General features: G+C 37.2%; 2 protein-coding genes across 3 annotated transcripts; both read right to left on the bottom strand.

The window, feature by feature from the left end:
• Positions 1-4,643: 4,643 nt before the first annotated feature.
• foxo3a (forkhead box O3A) lies at positions 4,644-11,170 on the bottom strand. The gene is made up of 2 exons (XM_046855485.1): positions 9,738-11,170; positions 4,644-7,625 (listed from the first exon to the last, which is right to left on the bottom strand). The coding sequence occupies exons 1-2, from the start codon at positions 10,311-10,313 to the stop codon at positions 6,303-6,305; spliced, it is 1,899 nt and encodes a 632-aa protein (XP_046711441.1). The 5' UTR covers positions 10,314-11,170; the 3' UTR covers positions 4,644-6,302.
• A 2,787-nt stretch (positions 11,171-13,957) lies between these two features.
• afg1la (AFG1 like ATPase a) lies at positions 13,958-20,889 on the bottom strand. Of its 2 annotated transcripts, XM_046855487.1 has the most exons (14): positions 20,755-20,889; positions 19,401-19,618; positions 19,057-19,108; positions 18,861-18,962; positions 18,602-18,732; positions 18,357-18,456; positions 18,113-18,171; positions 17,780-17,862; positions 17,587-17,657; positions 15,987-16,087; positions 15,768-15,908; positions 15,568-15,675; positions 15,249-15,401; positions 13,958-15,107 (listed from the first exon to the last, which is right to left on the bottom strand). In XM_046855487.1, exons 1-13 carry the CDS (start codon positions 20,861-20,863, stop codon positions 15,273-15,275), a joined length of 1,404 nt encoding a protein of 467 aa, XP_046711443.1. In that variant the 5' UTR covers positions 20,864-20,889; the 3' UTR covers positions 13,958-15,107; positions 15,249-15,272. The 2 variants fall into 2 exon arrangements, with proteins under 2 accessions (XP_046711443.1, XP_046711442.1); XM_046855486.1 differs by having other exon boundaries at positions 13,958-15,401.
• Between the last annotated feature and the right edge of the window lie 247 nt (positions 20,890-21,136).

The following is a 21,136-nucleotide window of genomic DNA, read 5'->3' on the forward strand; positions in this document are numbered from 1 at the left end:
ACTCTTCATTACTTTGCACTGTTGACCCCAGGTACCTGAACTCCTCCACCTTCACCACCTCTTTTCCCTGTAACCGCACCACTCCACTGCCCTCCCTCTCATTCACACACGTACTCTGTCTTACTCCTAATGACTTTCATTACCCTTTTGTCAGCATGTTCCTCCACCCTCCAGGCTCTTCTCAACCTGCTTCCTACTCTCACCACAAATCACAATATCATCTGGAAACATCATAGTCCAGGGAAACTTCTGTCTGACCTCGCCCATCAACCTGTCTATCACCACTGCAAACAAGAAAAGGTTTAGAGCGAATCCTTGATGCAGTCCAACCTTCACCTTGAACCAGTCTGTTGTTCCTACTGCACACTTAACTGCTGTCACACTGTCCTCATACATGTCCTTACATACTTCTCTGACACACCTGACTTCCTCATACAATACCACAACTCCTCTTTTGGCAACCTGTCATACGCTTTCTCTAAAACCACAAACACACAATGCAACTCCTTCTGACCTTCTATATACTTATCCATCAACATTCTCAAAGCAAATATTGCATCTGTACTGCTCTTCCTCGGCATAAAACCATACTGCTGCTCACAGATGGTCACCTCTTCTCTCAGCCTGGCTTCCACTACTCTTTCTCATAACTTCATGGTGTGACTGATCAACTTTATTTCCCTGTAGTTACTGCAGGTCTGCACATCGCCCTTATTCTTAATGATTGGTACCAGCACACTCCTCCATTCCTGAGGCATCCTCCCACCTTCCAAAATCTTGTTGAACAACCTGGTTAAAAACTCCACTGTCATCTCTCCATCTCTCAACATCGCCATGCTTCTACCGGTATGTCCTCTGGTCCAACCAACTTTCCACTCTTCATCCTCTTAATCGCTGCTCTCACTTCCTCCTTACTAATCATACCCACTTCCTGCTTCACCATCTCCACATCATCCACCCTTTTCTCTATCATTTTCCTTTCATCAGCTGCTCAAAATGCTCCATCCACATTCTCCTCATCAGTCAACACTAGTTAAGGTCTTTTAGTCAACGCTACTGTCTCGAAACCATACAACATTGCAGGTCTCACGACAGTCCTATAAACTTTCCTTTCACTCTTGCAGATACCCTTCTATCACAAATCACTCCTCCCACTCTTCTCCACCCACTCCACCCTTCCTGCACACTTTTCTTCTATATATATTTATAAATGGCCAATATTTGTAAGAGTAGTTTAACGTTGAACAAATTACATGGAAATTCCCCCAAACGGCAAAACACATAAGCCCCACAGAATTCCCACATAAATTGTTACGGTCATTAGATTATAGGGAAGGTAAAATAATTAATACGCATTTAATTACTTAATTACTGTTTTCTCCTGTGGATCAGAAAATATAAAACAAGAACTGCTTTGCTGCTTTTGGCCAGCAGATGGCAATCGAAACATATCGATCTGCATTATGTCATTCCGTCACGTCATTTAGTTAAAGAGGACCGGAATTAGGAAGTCTTACGTTTATTTTATATGAATTTGTATCTATTATTTAATATTGCATGTAAGATATTGTTGTTGTTATTATTGTTTTTAGTATTGTTATCTTTTTTCTTTATAGAATATGTCTTTAATGGTTGCAGTAGAGAAATATGTAATGCTTATGTTTACCAGGTATACAAGAAAATAATACATAAATAAAAATAAAATAAAAAATATAAATACATTTACATCCACCTAATTAACTTTGAATTAAGTGTAAATTTATCAAGTGAAGTAAAGTAGCTTTTTATTTTAATTACAGTAGATACACAGTGAAACGAAGCAACGTTCCCCCAGGACCAAAGTGCGACACATATTAACACAAAAGTAACACACATCTATACAAAACTTACTAGGACATGGCATAAAGAGCATATGTGCGACATTTAGTGCAAAAACACAATAATAACAAATACATAACATACAGTATAACCAGTATGGAGTCCATAAAAGTATTAGTCAGCATAGTGGCAAAAAATAAATAAATAGGTCACTAGTCCATGTAGGCATAAAGTAGTTTGCGTGTATCTTATTTCATTTATCAGTATCAATTATTTACTAATGTAAACTAGCTGACAGTTTTATTATCATTATTATAATTATTATTATTATTCAAATCAATCAGTTAATGCATTCTTTTCAACTTGTTGACTTAGTGATAGATACTATAGTATAAAAACCTTCAGAATAATCATTTAAATATTAGAATTTTAATCAAATATCAGACATGTTCCCTCCAATGTGCCCTTAAATAGCTCCAAAGCCCAATTTCACTTGGATACAGACCAGCTGATTGGTTCACAGCAAAAGTGCTTACATCCAATCAGATCTCACCACTGTGGCACTGACCAATCAGTGCACAAGGACATATAGAACATTTTATACCTACTGTTACTAGGAGGGGAAACGCATTTTTCTTATCAGTAGGATTGTCAAATCCACATGTGCGTTAAAAAGCAAAGTGCAACAAAACCGTATTTATGAGCTAGTGATTTGTGTGTCATTCATTCATTTATTTTCCTTCCGATTTCCCGGTAGGGGTTGTGGTAGAAACAGCATACACCTAAAAGTAGGAAAGATGAAAATGATTGTAGTCCTCAGCTCTTTGCAGAAGTATGTCTCCTTAACCACTAGTCAAATATTTACTGCACTGCAAAAAAAAAAAAAAAAAATGATTACAGCTGCAGTTGAAAAAGCAAATAAGACCCAGGCCTGTGTCCAGAGTAAAAGTCCAGATGACCTGTGTGATTCCAGCTTGCCAAAATGTAGTTCCACAATTCCTGGGCGCACACAAATTAAACATCTCTAAGCCACTTACATTAGTATTTATTACATTTGGTCTGACTGTGATAAACATTGTTTGCAAGTGGTTATATGTGTAATTTGTAAAGTATTAAGTAAAGTATTATTTTCATGCAGAATAAAAATAATAAAAATAAAAATGAATAGATTAATATATGGATAATTAATATTTGGAAACATTGACATCTTCACAAAACCAAATAGGCAAACAAATAACTATATTTTAAAACAAAAACTTAAAATGTGTAAAATACTTCAACTGATTGTCTACCTATTTATGTTGAGGAACAGTTGCTGATACATAACTGTTGGTAAGTTACTGACATTTTAGTCAAGGCATCAAAATAAAACAAACTCAATTAATAATCATTCAGAGGGGCAAATGCACTTTGGTCTGGCCTCCTACAAAAGTCATTGCTGTGGATTAAAAAAGGGGTAGGATTTTGATTTGTCAAAAGCTTCTGAATACTGAGGAGCCATTTTATCGAACCATGGATTTCATCCATTCAACCATTGTTTTTCCTGATGTCTTTGGAATATCTTCATCTGTGTCTGATATTAAATTAATGGTGAATGACTTTAGTGGGTCCTGACAGGGTTCTGAAAAGAAGACCAGATAGCTTTTTACCCTTCCATCTTTGCACTATTTGATGAATGTCTGTTTTTGCCAAGGTTTTAATCCAATAGAATTTATTACACTAATACAGGTCATCCCACATGTGCTGTAACAAGTCTAATAATAATTCACATATGGCCCAACCACTTGTAAGGTATCACATGTCTTGGGTGAAGATATCACAAACAGAGTGCACTTTTACTAATGAAGATCTTAATAGTTTTGCTGTAGTGTTTTAATGGTTGCTTCCCCATAGTGGATTGTGGCTTTTAAAATCATATTCTATCAAGATTGCTGTACCAGAGGAGAGACTTTGCATGTTTGTCATGAACGTTGTAGATTGGTTCAATCTATTTGAACTAGTCAGGTGGATCTGCTAGGAACCAAAAGCAAGAGGGTTAAAACAGCACCAAAATGCTTAAATTGTGTACATTTCAGCTCCTCTGAATAATACAACTTCCCGTCAGGTATGTATTCCTGTGTTTGAGTGAAAGACTGTTTATGTAGACTTCACTATGGATGCAAACGATCTCTGGCTTAAAAGAAGGAAGGAAGGAACACCCTGAACCAATTTGCTTACTTAAGGGTAGCTGACTAACACGTTTCTTTTCTCTGATCTCATTTTCTTTAACCCAGACATGGGAATCATTTGAGAAGGAACATCTTTTTTTTATTTTACAATTTGCCCTCTAAAAACGTTTGTGTTTAGTGTACAAATATCAAAATCAACTAGTATATATATATATATATATATATATATATATATATATATATATATATATATATATATATATATATATGGTCAGCAAAATAAAACAAATAGCATCATAGGGATCATTGTGGTTATAAAGCCTTTATTAAGCACCCTTGATATTGGCCAGTGGAGCTAATTAAAAATCAAACAATAGATGTAAGTAATTTCAGTGAGATTTACAAGTCACAAGAGTGTTTGCGATAAGAATATAAGCATGTATTATTGTGGAGACATACACAAGAAAAATGTTCATATATTTGCTTCTATATAACCAGTAATTTCACTGCTTGATATTTAGTGGGACAGCCATTTTAAAGTTAAATCTGGTTAATAAGGACATGGTGTAGAACTTTAAAACCCCCACAAGAAAACAGGCTTTCCTTTATTAACAAACACCTTAATTACCAAAAGACAACAAAGACCAAAGACAATCATTATACTGCGGAAAGCTTTATTTACATGCACTTGCCCATCCCATTCTACTACCTAAATTGTCCAATGCTCACTGCTATTCTAGCAAACACTCAACTCTCTTGTTGGTAAATAGATTTATTATAGCTAGTTATGGTATATAGAGCACGTGAAACATAAAACTGTTCACTTTTCTTATTTGCATTCCACCACATTTCCTATTAATGCCTTAATAATACCATGAAATCAGGATACATTTTCCACATTTTTTTTAAAATAAATATCCCATTATCAGGACAGCAATGTACAATACTCTTGGTTTTATTAGCACAATGGATTTATGTAAACAATGAAGACCACCCTAACTCAACATTATTCAAAACATATTGCACATTGGTGCTTGAGCAGGTGTGAGTACAAAAATTGAATTCAACCATGATAAAGCTAGACTTGCAGGTTTGCCAAGTGACAGGGGTCTCGGAATGGCACTACTTATAAACATACAAAACAGTAATTATTCTCACTGTTAGCTAATTTGCTTTAATGTTTAACAAACTAGATGATACAGTCCCATGTAAGCAAACTATCTTCCATTAAATGCAGGTATAATACTAAAACGGGTCTGTTTCCCACATGCAAAGTCAAGATCCTTGCTGCATATTGCCATAAGAGCAAAAACAATGCTCTTCTGAGCACCAGGGAGTGTGCCGATATGTACAAATGCTAAAAGTGTGCCGTTGTAATCCTAAAAGCTTATAAATGGTGGTTTTCCAACTATACACAAAATGTAGTGGCAATTCATGTTCTAATAGTCTGTATCCATCTGTGAAGTCTCTTACTTCTAGAATAAATATGCTAAACATTGTAGTTTACACATCGCAGGAAACTACTGTAAGATTTTAGTCTGGAAGGTGAAGTCTGGAAGGTGGTGATAGAACAGTTGGTAAGATCAAGTACTTAATAAAATGCACCCCTTGACAGTTTAAAAAAAACATTAATGCATTTCAGCAGAGAAGGAAAAGATTTTAAACACCTTTAATAGCTCATTAGCTGGTCTTATTTCATTGTTCCGTGAAATGAGTAATGAATACATCATACAATTCATTTTCTTCCCTTTTTCTGATGTACAAGAATAATATAAAGGCTGCATAAGACATTCCCATGTCAACTCTGAAAACAAAAAAGTACCCTTCTCCAGTCTATGGTGTAAACAGGCCAACTAATGGTCTATTAAATGATTACTAGTTTGGCAGAATTCAGATGTTTCTTTCGATGCGAGTACCAGCAATATGAAAATCACCTTCTAAACTACGGTTACACATAATTTAAACGTAACAGTAAAATACGTGTCTAATCCTAGTTGTATGAGTAAGGTATTAAGGGACTTCATTTGTATTACCTAAAAAACATCAAAAACCTTTCCAGTTTATCTTTTTTTTTTTTATTCAGTCGTTGTAGACCATCAAACTTCATATCAGTTTCATGAAATTCATCCTATACAAGCCTATGTTTATCTCAATGCACAACATGTGTTGCCCAAACCATTAATTCATCAAAGGCAAGTCAAACATCTGACCTTTAGATTATTTTACATGTCCTGTAGGTAGGACAGTAATTAAAAGGTTGGGACACTTTATAAAGCTTTATTCTGCCCCATCACTACATTCCATGTGCTGAAATGATCAGCTTGGTACCCAGCTTTGGGATGAGGTTTGTTTGGTATTTGACATACTCCCTGAATTTAGATTCGCATTTTGATGGAAAAAGAGATGAGAATCAAAGCTGAACTCCAGGTCATCTGCATCCATCAGATCATTCCGCATTATGGTGTCCATGTCACAATCAAGGTTACCGCTGAAATCCTCAAGATCAAGATCAGTGGAGAATCGATCCTGAGCTGATGACTGTACACAGGGCATGATACCATTCAAACCTGACAATAAGGAATCAGATGAGCTTAGCTGCATAGATGTGCTCCTGGATGGAGACTGTTGATTCGGTTTGATTAGGATTTGGTAGTCTGACTCACTTGTGGACCCCAAGACCCCGTTCACACGCCATCCAGACAATGAGACCTTCTTGACTCCCATTTGCCCCCCGGGTCCAGCTTGTCCACTGCGACGGGAGTTCTGAGAGGAAATGGAGGCACTGGTTTGAGACATCAGTGGGTCGGACTGGGTCAGTAGGACATCACTGTGGTTATGAGGCTCAGAGCTCAGCATATCCTGTAAACTCTGCTTCCCAAAGTGGGAACCACAAGTAAAGGTGGCCTGCGAGTTCTCCTGAATGGTTTGCATGGGGGACTGGCGCAGGCTGGTGACAGACAATGGGCTAAACATGGAGTTAGGAACCCCAAGACTGCTGCCAGAGCAGCTGAAGGTAAACACGGGGCTTCCTTGTTCACTGGCACTGTTATCATCTTGGCCTGGAGACTGTGACACTGTTAAACTGATGTTATCAAGCAAGTCATCCATCAGGTTGTCCGAGAGGCCATCATTGAGATTCATAGTACCTGCAAGGTCAGCAAGGCGCGGCAGCTCAGTCAAGCCAGTGGAAGGAGACATGCTACTGGGACTTGAGTACAACATGGGAGAGAGAGGAGAGTCATCATCAGCAAGCTCATCCACTTCCAAGTTGGCCAAGATAGGAGACAGTCGGCCACTTATGGTGCTGGCATTGGAATTAGTGCGGGAACGGAAGTCTGTCCAGGCATCTAGCTCATCACTGCTGCGGGAGGTGGGACTGCCAGTCCATTTGGACAGACTGGAGGTGCTCTCTGAGCTTCCATCCTGAGCAGCCTGGAGAGCAGCTTTCTTTTTTGCAGCACGACCACGAGCACTCTTTATTAGCTTGTTGCTGTTGTCCATGGAAACAGCACGTCTTCGAGGTACTTTGCCACCTTTCCCACCATCTGGATTGACCATCCACCATGAACTCTTGCCTGTTCCTTCATTTTGCACTCTGACAAACCGACTGTGGAGAGACAGGTTGTGTCGTATAGAGTTCTGTGGAAAGAAGTTTATACTTGTATTAATATTCAATATAGAGCAACTTATGTACAAAAGAATTACACATATTGAGTAAAAGTGTGCAGGGCTTATTCTTGCAAGAATAGTCTACATTAGCTGTACTAAATGAAGATCTGAGGGCATTATATTTGGCACTGTATAACACTGTTTAGTTAAACTCATGCTCTGTAGTTCATAAGCCTGACCAATTCAATTTGCTTTATGTAATGCTTATTTTATAAAATATTTCATTACCAAGGTGAGGTTCAGGCATTATTAATGGGCAAATCTGAGACACATTCAACATTATCACTGCAACATACAGCAATTGAGCCTTTTTAACATTAAAATACAAATGTTTATGACAATACAAACTCCTGGACATTATATTTATACAAGAGCCATAGTTAAAATAATAACTGACAAGAAAAATTGGCTGAAGACTGAATTGCTTCCTTAAGCCATGCAACAGTCACATATATTTGCATTTATGCTGAATGCTGACTGTTTACTGACAAATGATTATTAGAGATTAGTGTGTGGTGAATTAACAACAAAAAACAATGTAATTTCAAGATTTACTAGAGGAAAAACCCATGTGCAAATAAGCGTTTCTCATACTGCAATACTCTGAGAGCACAAACAACATGGCTAATAATGATCTGTAATGTGCAATGCTTCCTATGCCCACCCTCCCTTCAGCCATGCATTTGTCCCTGTTCAGAAGAGCACTGGAACACTGCCAGTCTGCACAAAGCTAGCTGTCAAACACCAAGCTCCTCACATTCTGCTACACACTGACCTACATAGTTTCCAGTCAGCTGATTGATTCTTATGCTCAAGCTACAAGCCAATAGAAAGTGGAGGTGGGGACCAAGCAGCCAATCAAATCCTGTATTGAAATAAAGCTCATTTTTTTCTCCCTAGCTCCAGTGCAAGCAGATGCAAAATCTGTGTGCCATAAGATGATGAGGCATGCTTAACCTAACCCTGCATGCACACTCATTTCCACTGAATCTCTACTTCTTTCATAATAACTATTGATTACTGTTTATTTGGGGCAATCTAGCATTTTGTTTTGACTGTCTTGGTTCATTTTGGGTCAGTATTATACAAAATATAAGGAAAATTATTATTATTTTATAATGAGTTTGTATTTGGGGCATAGTTCTTTACAATGTTTACCAGAGCCAAAAGATACACAGCTTGTGTCATTCACCTGTCATTATACACAACTTCCTATTCGATTTCACTGATTTCAAAGGGTTTGGGTCAATATTGAAATCCAGTCTTGCCATGCAAATTCACTTTACTTCATTTCATTATGCAGAAAACTGCTTTTCAAGACTAGGCTAATCCCTGAAGGCAGAAAAAGAGACCACCATTCACCATACAAATTTGTTGCACAAAATGTAACATTCATAACCAATAGTTTGGAAGGTGTGCAATTCGACAGGGGGATAATCATATATGATGTGTATAATCTTTTCACCTCCAATAAACACTATACCGATCTGACCATAGTATTATCTGATACTGCAGCTGCATCATCTTTATGAGAGAAAGAACTCAGGACAGGGAATTGAGTATTTTTTGATAACCACAAAATCCTTTTTTTTCAGTGCATTACCCCAAACAAGGGAAAGAAATCCATTTGCTTCAAGGCTGTAGTCCCTCTGTTGATACATGCTTTATCTTGCAGATCATACCCTTTTCCCCATAACAACTGGCTGTACTTACTGATGCCCCTGTTCTTCACACATATCTGCTGCTTTAATTTATATGCTTTACTCCCTCTTATGCTGGTGAGAGATACTGGTTTCACTGGTCCAATCAAAATGAAATGTAGGCTAAGGAGGGTTTATCATTTGCAACCTTGCTCTATTTTATCTCTGGTTACTCGAACACCCGTTGGCGTATCCCTGACATCACCCATTTAATCAACAAAGCCCACAACCCTATTACCAATTTTTCATGTGTGCCCTTTGCCAACCTGATACTTTATATATTTTGTGTTGATAATCAGGCACCAGGCCTATTTTCTAAATATTATGATGATGATTATGATTATAATTACTATAATTGAGGTGTACTGTACAGCCCACCTACCTTCCAGCCCGCAGAGCTGTTGCTGTCACCTTTGTCCTTGAAGTATGGCACAGATCTGACCATCCAGTCATAGATCTGGGCCAAAGTCAGCCTTTTCTCTGGGGAGCTCTCGATGGCCTGGGTGATTAAATCAGCATAGGAGTAATTTCCCCATGCATTTCTGCGTGCAGATGATTTCCTGGGCTGCTGGAGTGTAAGAGTAGTAATGCCCGAGTCAGGCGCTGCAGAGGCCAGCGGCTGGGAGGTGCTGGGAGAACGAGAACCATCACTGTCTTTGTCATTACCAGTTGTATTTAATGCTGGACCAGGAGGATCACACTGGTTTTGGTTGTCTCGTGTGTAGCCTATTTGCGCTCCTGTGTGTTTGTTGGTGGAGTCCACACGGCCATCAGCACCGCTCTCGTCGTCCTCCTCCTCGGGAATAATGTCTTCAGTCGGCTCGGGCTTCCCAGTGCTGCTCTCCGGTCGAGGCAAAGGCCATGTGCAGGACCTTGGCCTTTTCTGAGGCTCGAAGTCCGGGTCTATATCAACGTCTCCTGTGGGAGGTTGGTTCTCCTCGCCACTAGCCTGTGCCATGTTTCCTTCGGTGAACTCTTTGTTCGCTTATGTTCTTTGACACAGTTCCGCCGCGGTCCCGCATTCCATCAATGGACGGATTTCTAAGCGAGTATTTCCGCGCAGGACGCTTCTAACTTCGCGTTTGGCTCTTGGAGGAAACCAAAACTGGTGCACGACGTGCTCATTTTCAAACTCCGGACGGATCACCAAAGCAGAAGTTGCACTTCAGTGCATTAGCTTGTATGTTAGTTTTGTTGCACCAGTGGATATAAAAACCTTCCCCACAACCCTCTAACTAATCTCCACGTGTCCTGCTGAGAGATGGAGCGATCTGCTTTTCATTCTGCACAATTCCACGTTAAAAGCGCTCTATGCAGTAGCACAAGGGTGCAGCGAGAATCCCAGCGAGCGCCTGAGAGCGAATTGCACACGAATAACGTTTTCATTGACATCAGCTGCCACAATTCAAAAGTAACACTGCAGAGACCCCGAGCAAGCCAATGCACTCGTAACATAATCTCTAAGTACAGCTGCCATCTTGACTATGTTTCAATGCTTTGCTCTATCCAGGCGGAATGAAAAGAGAAATCCGCTTCATGGAGCCCGAAAAGCGGGGGCGAATGAATTGCAACGTTTTAAACACTAATCAAGCCATAATCACCTCTAACGTCCGCATTCAGCGAATAACAACGACCGACTTTCTGACAGATCGTTCCCCCAAAATGTATTTCCATCAACAGGGTTCCGAGCAGAATGAGACCCTGCGCCCCACATCCTGGGCGATCCAACTACAGAGTCTCGTTAATGCGCTGCTCGCGCTCGCTCGCTCGCTCTCTCTCTCTCTCTCACACACACACACACACACACACACACACACACACACACACACACACACACACACACACACACACACACACACACACACACACACACACACACACGGTCCTTCTGCAGCAACAAGAAGGAACCATTGAAGACTAAGCTCCGCCCCAAGAGCCTCGATTGGGTTAAATTTTTAAAGAAGCCGTGTGTGTGTGTGTGTGTGTGTGTGTGTGTGTGTGTGAGTGAGTGACAGAGCGCCATTTGTTACTTCAAACCGCATTCTGATGTTCTGCACATAACGAAGTTGTTCTTAAACGTACAATAATCTCTATATTCTCACGCGGACTGTAGGTAAATGATTTGATAGTGTAACATCGAATTCTTCCAATCACAGAACATATCTATATTAAATATAGGGTGCATGTGCAAAAAAAACCCCCACAGGGTTCTAGTCTGGGTACCTGAGCAAAGGATCCTATTAGTGACAGACCTTTCACGCCCCGCCCTCAGTGCGAGCTCCACTGACGTCACTTCCATCTGATTGGCTCATCACGTGTTGTCAAGCAGGACACCAGTTCGTTAACTGGAGAAAGGAGCAGGCGCCATTTTTAAAGAACTTCACCCAGCAGACTTGCTGCGTTGTTTTGTGGATCATGGGGAGGTGGGCTGGGGGATACACTGTTGCAGTTACAGACCGAGAGCTGCGATTTGATTATTTACGTTTATTTATTTTCTTCTGCAGCAGTTTTTGGGGGTCATCATGTCGAAGTGCGAAGCGTTTGGCTGATTTACACAACAGCTAATAGCGTACGAGACGCTGTAACCTCTCTCTCTTTAGTACCGTGGCAGTTTTAGTTTATTTTTGACAATCATAGTTTCAATGATTTTATAACAATATTTGATTATTAACAGTAATGTTTACTATTCAGAAAATAAATGATAAGCCATCTGTAAGGATGTGGATGCCCCCACATGGACAGATACATGACATTACTGTGGATGATACCTAATAGAAACCATTAAAATAGTTTAGGACTACAGTTGCAATGAACATTTGTGCAGTCAAATACTTATAAAGATTCGACACAGTAAAACAAACTGTCTTCAAGTTCAAACTATAATGAATTTCCTATTTGACGACATAATACACTTTAATAGAAGGAAATTAATTATAGGTTCTCAAACTGGTGCCACCTATCTGGTTCCTCTCATAGCTTCTTCTTAATGTCTAAAAAAGTTTTTTCTTGCCACTGTCTTGCAAGTTTGCTTATAAGGGATACAGTACCAGTCAAACATTTGGACATACCTGAAGGATGCTTCAGTGTTTTTCCTTTATTTGTATTACTTTCAACCTTGTACATTAATAATGAAGACATCAAAACTGTGGAATTATGAAGTAAACAAACAAACAAAAAATGTTAAACAACCCAGAATGTGTTTTATATTTTAGATTGTCCAAAGTAGCTACATTTATAAAAACTTGGCACATTCATGGCAGTCTCTCATCAGGTTAATGAGGTAGTCACCTGGAATGCTTTTCAGTTCACAGGTGTGTCTTGCCTTGTTACTGTGCTTTAGACCATCAGTTGTCTTATGCAGAAAAAAGGGTCAATATCCCTATTATTGCTTCTACAACTACTGTACAAATCAAGATTATGAAGAAAAACATATTCTGGGTTATTTAAAATGGTTTTGTTGACTACACAATTCCATATCTATTCTGTCATAATTTCAATGTCTTCAGTCTTAGTAATTAAAATAAAAAATAATGAAGAAAACTAGAATTAGATTTGTTCAAAGTTCTGACTTGAAGTGAATTACACAACAATCCCTGTATTACTGAAACTGAATTCTAAGTACTCAATTCTTAAAATTGTAATTATTTAAAGACACCCGCTGTTCCTCATATTTCCACACAGGTTAGCCAGAATAAATTTCACTGTTCTATTATTGCTAAAATCCTCTGCCTGCATATATGCTACTATACATTTTATAACAATTACTATCTGAAAAAAATTCTGACCAAATAAACTTCTTAACTTGTATAAATAAATGTATTTAATTTATGTCATATTTCCCTTTCAAATTCATGATTATTTAACTAATCGTTTAATTAAATATAAAACATTATCCTAAAAGTAATAAAACAAATCATTTTTGACAATCACACTGCACTGCACTTCAATACAATTATTTTATTTGAGAGATGTGGCACATTATACTGGATTACATTAATATTTATGTCAGTATTGATGAAAAAAGAATGAAATTATTTCTGTCAATCATATTTGCACTATATATCTCCACTGTATTATCACTGTGGAGAGATATTGCAGTGTGATTATGCCTTTTCTTAACACTCTTAATGCTTTTACCATCAGTAATGCTGTAAAACCTGTTTTGCTGAATATGCATTAAAAAAATGCAGGTGTGATTATATCTCTTCATCTGCTGACATACTTTACAGACTGGTAACACATTCTAAATGAGAAGATAAAGCTGTGCCTGAGATAAATTATATGTTGAAAGAAAAATAAAAAATTGACTGATTTGGGGGTTGGCAGCATAATTATTTGCGTATTTATTTTATTTATCTATTATCTACTGTACACAAATAATGACATCAGATTTTACTGTAAGGGCTTTTTAGTATACCTTAAACTATTTCGAAACTGTATGTGAAAGTCTGCAAGCTGTGATATTCTCAGGTTAAGAACTTGAGATAAACTGATTAAGATTTGGCCTTCTGAAGATTTCTGTGCTAATGTTACAGTGGTAAAACACTGATAGATTTTTAAAAATGGGAAAGTTTTTTCAATTTTTGGCTGAATAATTCCCACTGTTTATTTGGTAAAACTGAAACTTTTATTAAAATTCAAAGGGTCTTTCTCTTCTTTCTTCTGATTTGCATACACAAAATACAGTTTCGTTTTCTAACCTGGTGTTATTAATAAACCCTTTACCATAGAACACACTTATGCATACCATCTGCAACTGCAGAGATCTAATTTTCTTATCCAATTCATTAATTCAAAATAAAAAACAAGCTGCGCTTGGTTAAGGCAATTTCATGACAATATTAACCTGCTGTATAATTTATTTGACACATTTTTAGTTTAGATAAATAAATAGACATACATCTGCCATGGTCAAGCAAAAAACCCAAAAAACCGTTGAACTGGCTGCATACTTCCCAACACACTTATTTTTCTTCATATACTGTACAAATTAAATGCAATCATAATTTATTTACACAATACCAAACACTTCAAAATCTTGTTTGGCAGAAGTTACCGGTACTTCTCATCAGGACACAAACCATCTGATCAATGTTCTTTAAAACACAGTCACAATTAAATAATAATGCCTGTTGAACTAAAAGTTAGCTAGTAAAATTTTATATTTGATTCCACATTTGTCCGCAAAAGCATGTCATGCTGTTTTACCGAAAAACTATTTTTCACTTAAAATTAGAAGCCAGGAAGTCAAGATTATTTTCAGTATGGTCAGTAACTCAAAATTAAGGATTGTGCAGTACACCTCTTTATCTTTTTCTTATTACTTTGGATAACAACATGGTATTGTTTGTGCTATTTATACAAATTTGCATGAATTACAGTTGATATTTTAAATATTGTTAACAAAATAAATTAAAATAAACAGTTAATGGTGTGGCCAAGACAAAATTTAGATTAATGACCTTTATAACATCAAAAATGGGTATTTCCATAGAATATTAATTTATAATTAACTTATTTGCAATCAGACTCTGGTACAGTCCTTTAAAATATAATTGACAGAAACAAAGTACAAGCACATGAGTCATTTCAGTTTGGTGAATGTGTAGATGGGATGTACAGTATACTGTATGACGTTGCTTTTATCTTGAATGATGTGAACCTTTGTTCATTTGATAAATAAAAGTTAAACCTGCATTCACATAACTGAATGCATTCCTTTGGCATACTAAAATGTACATGCCTCACCAGCCTGCAGAAATATAGAATAAAGTGCGACAGAGTAAAGTATTGTACAGTTTAGAATAAAATATAAATTAAATATTAGCGATGATCCAAAGCTTTCGCAAAACAGAGAACTCTGGACTGCTTAGAAGTGATATAGAACCATTACATCTGGAGTTGGTAGTGACAAGTGCTATGAAGAACTTCGATCCCCTTCTGTCCAATACTCCTCTGTCTGCATCTCTGTGAGGCGCGAGACTGTACGCTGGAAAGCAAACACCTCTTCCTCACCGGTGAAGATTGACAGTGAACCAGCAGCATCCTGTGGTGTACAAAAAGCCAAAACCAAACAGTGAGGGTAGAAAATTCCTTCTTTAAGGACAACAGTTTGCTTTTGCTTACATTTTTCAAACTTCATATCTGCGCATACAGCCATAACTTCAGTTCTTTGTTTTAAGCTGTTTATAAGCTGCAAAAAAAAGTCTTACCCTTTTTAAACCCAAGTCATCTATTAAAATATTCCTCTCATCATCATGGTGTCCTTCATTCACAAACAGATCCTCTAAAGGTACCTCTGCTTGTAACACCACTCGCACCTGTACAAAGATTTATTAAATGCTTTTAATGTTTGAGAATATAATTTAGAGAGAAAAAAATAAATAAAAGGACAGATGATTTGGCTTTTTACCTTGTGATCATAGAATGCATCAATGAGAGTGATAAAGCGCCTAGCCTGGGTCTTCTTATTCAAGGTGAGTAAAGGAATATTGCGAATAAACACTGTGTCAAATATCGTTGACATTTCCAAGTAGTCACTGGCCCCCAAAGGCTAAGAAAATATTTAAAAAGGGTTTAGTAATTTGCTTTTATGCCCAGTTAGCAGGATTAACAAGGACAGCAAAGTCACCCTATCACACAGCTCCTCAAATGTGCAGTCTGCAATGGTCCCACAGGCTTTGTTCAGAGTCACTGTCCTGCCGTGTACCTTCAGAGATCTGGGACGGGTTACTGGAGAAGAAAAAGGTTGTATATAGAACATGCATACACAGTACATCTGTCATATTGTATTCAAACATGAAATCAACCACCAACACTGATTACTGAATAAAGCGGTCTGAAAAACACTTCACTTCTGCTTAGAACTGGGCTTACGCTTACTGCTATTTGACAAATAAAAGCTGATAAGGGGGACAATAAAGCAACTTTTAATTGTTTCATATACAGCACAGCAAATCTTTCTATCTCAACTTATTAGTAGACTGGTGACACAGGATAGGTTTAGCCTTGATCCAGCACCCATAGAGCAGAAATTGTTAAGTGCCTTGGCAGTGCAGTGGCTTAAACCCCCCAACCCTCTGATTAGTAACCCTTAGACTTAACCACTGAGCCACCACTGGGTTTACAAGGGTAAGTTTTTATTATTATTATAAATCGCAACATTAACAACTGCAAAAAATGTACTCTTAGCCCCTTCTAGTGCTACTCTAAGCCTGATGCATGTACTTGCAATGAACAATGAAAAAACCTCACTCGACTCACTCTTTATTATTACACCTAGTGGCCAGAAATGATAACTGCAACAAATACTAACCACCCGTTTGATCATGAAAACACATTGTCCCTTGTTTGCTCTATGGACGCTATAAATGGTTTGTTATCAGTAGGCAAGGAGCTGCAGATATGACAGTATCTTTTCTAAACTCATCTCTGTACCAAAGTTACACAGAGTTATTATAGAGTTAAGTTATTAAAATAAACCTAAAAGGTTTCACTCTTGCTAGAAAGTTATTTATTGGAAAGTTGTATCTACACTGTTAACTACCTTGCTATTTAATGACAAGTTAATGTCATTTGGTGCAATTATCTGTAGTAAGAAGCCATTACAACTCCAACTGCTTGTAAAATGTTATTCTTGCTTTAAATGGTGCCACCTGAAAGGTCAGCGAGCTACATTGTTTTGTTTTACACTAGACTGAAGCTTTTTCTTTTCCAACTCAAATTTGGTATACACAATTAGTTCCTTTATGCAAGCTTAGTCAAATGCCTATAATAACAGTTACTCTAAAAATGTATCCTACAGCTTTATGAAGTTAGACACGTTTTACTTTTTAAGGCTATGCCATTGATTAATATAATTCAGCCCAAACAAAATCTAATCTTATAAGCTGCTCAAAAATAGAGCTAATTTGGCACAAATTGCATTGTAAGTAACAAATCGCCTTTTTATAGAATTTATTTATGCCATTTTTAATCAAATATAAATTCTGCTTGAAGGCAGCTGATGTAAACCGTATTGAATACACTTTTAGGCAGACTTTAAATGTTACCTTTAAGAATTGTTTTTTAAACTGGTATTAATGTCTTAAAATCAGATTGTTGGGGAAATCTTTATATTTTGAATTGGAGAAATGTCAAATTTTAGCTAAATATCCTGAAGGCTGTTCTTTTACTGATTTACAAAATATATGAAATATATGATATTCCATGGAGGGGATTCAGAAACTTACTGTCATTCTGCTTGAATGCCATTTCATCAAAAAGCTTGTCCAGGGTTGCATCTACATTGTCTTCACTGCAGCTAATTAAAAGAAATAAATAATCACAGAAGGTGAAAGTACATTAGTTTGGGTTACTGAAGAATTATTCCTAAATTGCTGAATTAGATTCATTGAAATTAAATGAAATAAATTGGTTTCTTACAGGTAAAAGAGCTTTCCAGCTGCAGGTTGATTTCTTTTGCGGTAATCAATTCCAGAGTCAAGGCGAAGTATTTTACAATACTCCTATTGGAATATATGAAACATAGCATTACCCATGGTTACATTTACTAAAATCTTCAAAAACACCTACAGTCAATTCTATTCAGACATTCACTTAATCAACCCAAGAACGAGCTAGCTTTGACTCCTTCTTATCATGGAAAGCTAAATAGTTTGTCAAGTACATATATTTCAATTCAGATTTAGCAACCATGAAGGAATACGAATGTATTATTAGAATTAATAACAACAAACAACACTGATGCACACTTACTTTAAGTACAGCAATGAATGGCACAAAGTTCACCCTCTGTAATCCATTTTTGTACAAATCTGTAAAACAGGACTTTGCACTCAGTACAAGTTAAAATCCTGTAAGCTTTCTTGATGTGTGTGAGCAGTGGCAATTGCTAAATTATTTTACAAAGTTAAAGAACACACCTGCAAGTGAGGCCAAATTCTGATGTCTTTGTATAGGAATAAATATTTTAGTCTTTGTTCCTTGCTTTGCTTCTTACCATCTGGAGGTCTGTTGGAAGTGGCTACAACTACAACACCATGGAGAAAGAGGTTTTCAAAGAGCTGCTTGAGAATCATGGCATCTGCAATGTCTGTGACCTATTTGATATAGAAATTCAATCAAGCTTGCTAGATATTATTACAGAACACGAAAGCTATAACATTAGTTGCACAAAGAATACAGCTGCCATTACGTATTAGCTTGAAAGCTCGGGGAGATCAATAAATCAGACATTTTGTATACCTGAAACTCATCAAAGCAGAGCAAGGAAGCCTCCGCACTTATTTCCTCTGCAACTGGTGCAATAGGATCATAGGCTTTTGCCATTTTCCCTGGCTTTCTCTTCGGCATGCTCTGTTTAAGACGATGGATTCCTGTGAAATAAAAACTGAAATACTGAAATAGTACAATTCACCAAAAGGCTTAATGCAACAGCAAAACTAGATCCTATTTTAATTATTGCAGAAAGAAAAGACAGGTTTTTAAATTGAGGAACGCTTACTTTTGTGCACATCTAACATAAAGCCATGGAAGTGAACTCTTTTTTTCTTTGTCATGTCTACATGCTCATAAAACATGTCCATGACCATGGTTTTGCCAGTACCTGCAATAAAAGCAATCAATGGTTCGATTCAAATAAAGAATATGGTTTCTAAATATTAGTACAGTAGAGTAAAAAGACTACAGTTCAAACTTACCTACATCACCATAGATGTAGCAACCTTTTGGTGGCTTTTGCCTGGAGAATAGCTAAACAAATTAAACACATTACAATGTGATCAGTCAAAAACATTTTAGCGGTTCATAAGCTGAACAAAATTCATGAATATTTAAAATGGGTTTTCATTAATTAGCCGTTTTTAACAGTTCAAGCAAAGCTGAAGAAATCTAGGCTCAGAGCAATTACACAACATGTCAGCCCTGAAAACTGTTTAAAACAATAACTAGTGTATGTTACACTTTTACTTGCCAGCATTCAATCATTTAATTGCTGCACAATCCATAGCTGCCACAACAGGCTTACAATAATATATTTGCTTACTCTTAATATAAAAGATTCAGGTTTATTGCTGTATCCTTTGAGCTTTTTCTGCATTATATCTAGCGCCTGCAGAACAGCCCTTTGCTGTTGGTCATCTTGTAGTACTCCACGCTGAATGAGATTGTTGTAGTGTTCGAGCGGGCTGCTAAAACTGCTGCTTGGAGTGTTTGTTGCAATGGGGTCTTCAATGGAGTGAGACAGTACACTTGATGAAAATCCTAGGGTTGAGGAAGAGACAGATTACACATAGCAGAGAGTCTGAAATCTATACTGAAAAACAAATTGGATTTAGTGTTAGGAACAATCCAATAAATTAGGCTTTTATTTTAAATAAGTAACTAGTGAGAAAAAATAAAAATAAAAAGATAAAGGCTCTAGATCAACTTAAAACAAATTCAACCTAAAATTATTTGCAATATTAGAATTCCTCGAGTGTTAATTTTATTTATCTTATTAGTCGGTTTTAAAACTGCCCAATTATAACTAACAATATCTATCTATCTATCTATCTATCTATCTATCTATCTATCTATCTAATCCATCAATCAATCTATCTATCTATCTACACACACACACACACACACACACACACATAAAACTAATTTATTAAAGTGAATTAAATCAACCTAGTCAATAGTAATGTTCTAAAAATTCAGTCAGATTAAGATGCACAAGGTGCAAAGTGGTTATACACAATTAGAGTTATCATTAGTGTACTTGTAGTATAAGATAAAGAGAATTCATTGTCATTGTAGTGATACAATGGATTTTGTTTTGTAGCTCTCAGAGACCAGCAGCAATAAGAAATGATAAACATTACACAGTACATAAAGTACATGTGGTGTGTTCACAGGAAAATTAAACATTTTGTCTTTAATATTTGGAAAAGAAATTGATAGGCTGAAAAAATCTCAATAGTAGTAATTTATGATGAAGGGCAGGTTTGTCTGAAGCCTGCTCCTGACGTAATCTTGCAGCACACCTTTTAAACCAAATCTCTATTGATCCTATACTACACTAGATTGTACTGGGTTTAGAGGTCATTGTTGTGTGCCCTATAGACAGCATGTACTGTTATATAGAGTGAGTTGGGTCAATGCTCTCCCCTGATTCCCATACACTTAATTAACTAACCATTTACTGAATTACAGAATTGTCAGTGTAAAGGTAGACACGATAAGTCAAGAGCGACAGGATTCCAGAGTGTAGCCACGAAAACACAGAAAGACATGCAGATGATGTTAAATACACTAACCCTGTTATACACAGCTGGCTAGCAAGCTAGTAAGCTAACTAGGTTACAAAACTCTTTCGTATAACTGTCATGAAATGTATAACGACCAAATTACCGTACCTTTGGTTGCATTTTTAAAGTATGGACCTGCTAAAGTCTGTGGGATGAGCTTTTTCTTTAAAATACACCGAACACTAATAGCCACCAAGGACGCTTTGCCGGCTGCCATTTTGGCATTCAAGACAAGAAAACTTTATTCAATCTGGACAAACATGTGACGCTATCTTGGGCGTGGTCTCTTTCTCTTGCTCCCTCTCTCAAATATAAAGTACTCCTGAGACATGCATGGTAAATACTGATACGCAATCGTAGACCTTATTTCAGTACTACAACAATTCAAGATGCCTCGACAATCAGTGGGTCTGTTGCCATGACAACAATGAAGCCTAAAGGCACTGTCAAGCATCCCTCTTCCCCCACTCCAACACACATGCTGTTACTG

This window comes from Silurus meridionalis, chromosome 8, assembly GCF_014805685.1.
Source record: "Silurus meridionalis isolate SWU-2019-XX chromosome 8, ASM1480568v1, whole genome shotgun sequence".
Classification (NCBI taxonomy): Eukaryota; Metazoa; Chordata; class Actinopteri; order Siluriformes; family Siluridae; genus Silurus; species Silurus meridionalis.